Genomic DNA, 5,263 nt, shown 5'->3' with positions numbered 1-5,263 from the left:
TTATTCTTAATATATAATTGAAACAAAAATGTCGCCAAAGTGACCTCTCTTGTGTATATTATTTATGAAGAATTTTGGATGTTATGTGTGTGTTAATTTATGCGGATACTAGTCGGCCCAAAGGAAGATTAGTGACTGGCCAAATTACATATACATATTTGTGATGATAAACATGTAACAATAGTAAAGTTTTACTTGTGAATAATTGATCGATCCAAAGATAGATTAATTTTTTTACGAGCCTTATTGTTAGTGTTTGATCATTACAACAAGATTACCATTAGCAGTTAATATTATTGTCCAAAGACTTGATATTGATGTTGCATTAGGTATCTTGAGATGGGATTTACCATTATTTGAATTTTATTGCTTATTAAGTTAATTTTTGTGTGTATATATGTTTATGTGATTGTATTGTTCTATTTCAGCTGTTGCTACTGTATCTGCTAATCTCAATTCGGTTCCGGTCCTTAATGGTAACAACTTTAAGGATTGGAAGGAGAACATGATGATTGTTCTTGGCTGCATGGATCTTGACTTATCGCTTAGAATGGATAAACCGGCTTCTCTTACGGATGCTAGTTCCGCCGATGATAGGCGGATCTATGAGAAATGGGACCGTTCTAACCGAATGAGTCTTATGATCATCAAGCGCGGCATACCTGAAGCTTTTAGGGGTGCGGTGTCTGAACAGATCACCAATGCCAAAGATTTTCTTGCCGAAATCGAAAAGCGCTTTGAAAAGAGCGATAAGGCTGAAACGAGCACTCTTTTAAAGAAGCTTATTTCAATGAAGTTCAAGGGCAATGAAAACATAAGGGAGTACATTATGGAAATGTCTCATATTGCTTCAAAGTTGAAAGGACTCAAACTTGAGTTATCGGATGACTTGCTTGTCCATTTAGTCCTTATATCTCTCCCTCCTAAATTCAGTCAATTTCAGGTCAGTTATAACTGCCAGAAAGAGAAATGGTCTCTTAACGAGCTCATTTCATTTTGTGTTCAAGAGGAGGAAAGATTGAAGCAAGATAAGACTGAAAGTGCTCATTTCGCAAGTACCTCTAAAAGTCAGAATCTCAAGAGGAAAAATGAGGCTGCTAAAGATAAAGGTCCGGCACTAAAGAAACAAGCCCAACAGGAGCTTCCAGAGGGTTGTTTCTTTTGCAAGAAGCATGGACACGAGAAGAAGGAATGTCCTAAGTATCGCATATGGCGTAAGAAGAAAGGTACATTCCTTGCTTTAGTCTGTTCTGAGGTTAATTTGGCTTCAGTACCTAGAAACACTTGGTGGTTAGATTCTGGTGCTACTTCTAACATAAGTGTTTCGATGCAGGGTTGCCTGAGCTACCGAAGGCCAAGTGATGCCGAAAGACGCATCTATGTTGGTGATGGCAAGTCGGTAGATGTGGAAGCAATTGGGCATTTTAGATTGTTATTAAGTACTGGTTATTATTTGGATTTAATAGATACTTTTGTTGTACCTTCGTTTAGACGGAATTTGGTTTCTGTTTCTTATTTGGACAAATTAGGATATTGTTGTTCATTTGAAGACAGTAAGTTCAGTTTATCTATTAATTCTAAAGTTGTTGGGACCAGTTCACTTCTTATTTATGACAATCTTTATATGCTTGAAACTGTTGCTTCTTATAATGAAACCTTGAATGTGGAATCACGTGGTACTAAGCGCAAATTAAGCAATGAGAATTCAAGTTCTTTATGGCACAAGCGATTAGGTCACATTTCTAGAAATAGAAATGAAAGGCTTGTTTCCGAAGGAATTTTGGATCAAATTGATTTTTCGGACTTTGATGTATGTGTTGCATGTATCAAAGGAAAACAGACTATAAAGAAGAAAATAGGTGCATTAAGGGAAACAGACGTCTTAGAGTTGATACATACAGACATTTGTGGACCGTTTCCTACTCCTTCTTGGAATGGTCAACAATATTTTGTATCATTCATAGACGACTATTCAAGATATGCATACATTTTTCTTATTCATGAAAAGTCCCAAGTATTGGATGTGTTCAAATCGTTTAAAGCCGAAGTTGAAAACCAACTCAACAAAAGGATAAAGAAAGTCAAATCTGACCGTGGTGGTGAGTACTATGGTAGATATGACGGCTCAGGTGAACAACGTCCGGGACCATTTGCCAGATACCTAGATGAGTGTGGTATCGTCCCACAGTACACTATGCCTGGGTCGCCCAGAATGAACGGTGTTGCTGAAAGACGAAACCGGACTCTTATGGATATGGTAAGGAGTATGATTAGTCATTCAACCTTACCAGAATCACTCTGGGGAGAGGCACTGAAGACCGCAGCCTACATTTTAAATAGGGTACCAACTAAAGCCGCTGTTAAAACACCTTATGAGCTTTGGACCGGGCGAAAGCCTAGTTTAAAGCATTTTCATATTTGGGGTTGTCCTGCTGAAGCAAGGCCTTATAGGCCGAGTGAAAAGAAATTGGATACCAAAACAGTAAGCAGCTACTTTATTGGGTACCCTGAGCGATCAAGGGGGTATAAGTTTTATGATCCTAAAGTTAAGACAATCTTTGAGACGGGAACTGCAACGTTCTTTGAGGATATTGAGTTTGGTGGGAGAAATAAAGAAAAAGACTTTGTCTTTCAGGAGGATTCGGACTCAACAATTCCTATTGAGGAAAGTTTGATTCCTATTCCAGTTGCTTTTGATAATGTTCAGGATTCTGTTCCTGTCATCAATCAAGAGCAACAAGACTTTGTCATTCAACCACCTGAGGTTCAAACTCAACAACCTCAAGATCAAGTGCCTTTGCGGCGATCCACTAGAGAAAGGAGAAATGCTATACCAGATGATTACATAGTTTTTCTTCTCGAAAATGAGGATGGTTGTGGTGTGATGGAAGATGACCCTGTTAACTTCCAAAATGCCATGAATGATACAAACTCTGTAAAGTGGATTGAAGCGATGAATGAAGAGTATAAGTCTATGCAAGACAATAAAGTTTGGGAACTTGTCCCATTGCCTGAAGGAAAGAAACCTATTGGTTGCAAATGGATTTTTAAAACCAAAAGGGATTCGAAGGGTAATGTGGAGAGGTATAAAGCTCGTCTTGTAGCAAAAGGTTATACTCAAAAGGAAGGGATTGACTTTAAAGAGACATTTTCTCCGGTTTCATCAAAGGACTCTTTTCGGACAATCATGGCACTTGTTGCACATTTTGATATGGAACTCCATCAAATGGATGTCAAGACGGCGTTTCTCAATGGAGACATTGAAGAAACAATCTATATGGTGCAACCTGAAAACTTTGTGTTGGGAGACCCAAAGAAGATGGTTTGCAAATTGACAAAATCCATTTATGGACTAAAGCAAGCTTCCCGTCAATGGTACCACAAATTTCATCAAGTGATTCTCTCGTATGGTTTTGAGAGCAATGTTGTTGATGATTGTGTGTATCACAAGTTCAGTGGATCTAAACATATGTTCCTGGTTTTATATGTCGATGACATACTACTTGCCACTAACGATAAATGCATGTTACATGAAACCAAGAAATTTCTATCGAATCAATTTGAGATGAAAGATCTTGGTGATGCCTCTTTTGTATTAGGAATCCAGATTTACCGAGACCGTTCTCGAAGTTTACTTGGATTATCACAAAAGAGCTACATCGATAAAGTGCTCAAAAGATTTGGCATGTATGATTGTAAACCAGGAGACACCCCTGTCGCTAAAGGAGACAAATTCAGTCTCGATCAATGCCCAAAAGGAAATCTTGAGATTCAAGAAATGGATAAGGTTCCCTATGCTTCGGCAATTGGGAGTCTTATGTATGCTCAGGTTTGTACGCGTCCGGATATTGCGTATATTGTTGGAGTTTTAGGCAGATACTTAAGCAATCCAGGTATGGATCATTGGAAAGCAGCCAAACGAGTCAAGAGGTACTTGAAAAGAACAAAAGATCACATGCTCACATATAGGAGGTCAGACCATTTGGAGATCATTGGTTATTCTGACTCCGATTTTGCGGGATGCCAAGATAGTAGGAGATCCACATCAGGCTATGTCTATTTGTTGGGTGGTGGAGCTATATCATGGAAGAGTGCAAAACAGACTCTTATAACTTCATCCACCATGGCAGCAGAATTCGTAGCATGTTATGAGGCATCCAACCACGGTATATGGCTGAGGAATTTTGTCACGGGGCTGCGTATTGTGGAAGGAATTGAAAGGCCGCTTAAGTTATATTGTGACAATAAATCAGCCGTAATGTATTCCAACAACAACAGGAGCTCGACGAAGTCGAAACATATCGACATCAAGTTCTTAGTTGTTAAGGAAAGAGTGCAAAGTGGACAGATTTACATAGAGCATTTAGGAACAAACTCCATGATAGCGGACCCTCTTACAAAGGGTCTACCACCGAAGGTCTTTCACGAACACACTTCTCATATGGGTGTTGTAGAGCTTCAGGATATCTAGATTCGGTGGGAGTTTGTTTATTTGTTTTATTTATGTTGTGTGCTTTATGTTTGCTTGTGTTGTTTGTAAACACACATATTTATTGTTTCTGATCAGATTTATGGTATTAGTTTATTACATTTTGCATATTCAGGATAAAGTTTGATCTCTTTAAAGTAGGATCGGATAAAATTGATATGAATAGATCACCTTGCATATAATTTTATCTACCACATATTCATGATTGATCTATGTCATTTGATTATATTGATGTATGTGACCATTGACGTGTTTAGTTGTGATGATACAACGAAAACAACTTTGATCCTATATTGATGTAATTGATGGACGAGATTGTAATATGTCACATCATGATAATGACAAACATTTTATGCGCGCTAAGGGTGACACATTTATTTTATACATGCGTAGTCCAGTGGGAGATTGTTGGAATAATTTTGGGACTACTAATGTCATTAAATAAATGTGTTGGGTCATTATTAATTAAGTCAAAATTGATGTGGTCTAATTTAGAATAAAGTTTGTGACTTAAGGACATATTTGTCATGAAGTTATTATGTGGCTACCATAAGTGCTAATCTAATTTGATGAGGGGCCAAATTAGAAATAAGCAATAGTTATTAGTAACTGCCTGGCAGTTATTAATAACAGGGTAGGTCCCTGATTGCAGAACGTACGATAATTTTCTTGTATCCCCATCAACAAGAATTCTCCAGACTCAGGCAAACTGCAATCAGAAGATCATCCCAAATCTTGATGTTTGCAATCCATGGATTCAGGTACACTTCCGCT

At 38.0% G+C, this 5,263-nt stretch overlaps 1 protein-coding gene across 1 annotated transcript; it reads left to right on the top strand.

Annotated features, from left to right (window-relative positions):
- The first annotated feature begins 403 nt into the window (after positions 1 to 403).
- On the top strand, positions 404 to 1,441 carry LOC149387899 (uncharacterized). Its single transcript, XM_089624216.1, has 2 exons — positions 404 to 1,226; positions 1,334 to 1,441. The coding sequence occupies exons 1-2, from the start codon at positions 506 to 508 to the stop codon at positions 1,360 to 1,362; spliced, it is 750 nt and encodes a 249-aa protein (XP_089480342.1). The 5' UTR covers positions 404 to 505; the 3' UTR covers positions 1,363 to 1,441.
- The last annotated feature ends 3,822 nt before the right edge of the window (positions 1,442 to 5,263 follow it).

Source organism: Urtica dioica, chromosome 8, assembly GCF_054948205.1.
Source record: "Urtica dioica subsp. dioica isolate 48M chromosome 8, U.dioica_male_clone48M_v1_H2, whole genome shotgun sequence".
NCBI lineage: Eukaryota > Viridiplantae > Streptophyta > Magnoliopsida > Rosales > Urticaceae > Urtica > Urtica dioica.
The sequence above is the reverse complement of the archived record's forward strand: the minus strand, read 5'-3'. Positions and strand labels throughout refer to the sequence as shown.

What these genes read in the sequence shown, in the direction of transcription:
- LOC149387899 (XM_089624216.1), top strand. Translation starts at nt 506, where the DNA reads ATGATGATTGTTCTTGGCTGCATGGATCTTGACTTATCGCTTAGAATG. An exon ending in CATATGGCGTAAGAAGAAAG is followed by an intron (nt 1,227 to 1,333) that starts GTACATTCCTTG and finishes GTTTCGATGCAG; the next exon opens with GGTTGCCTGAGCTACCGAAG.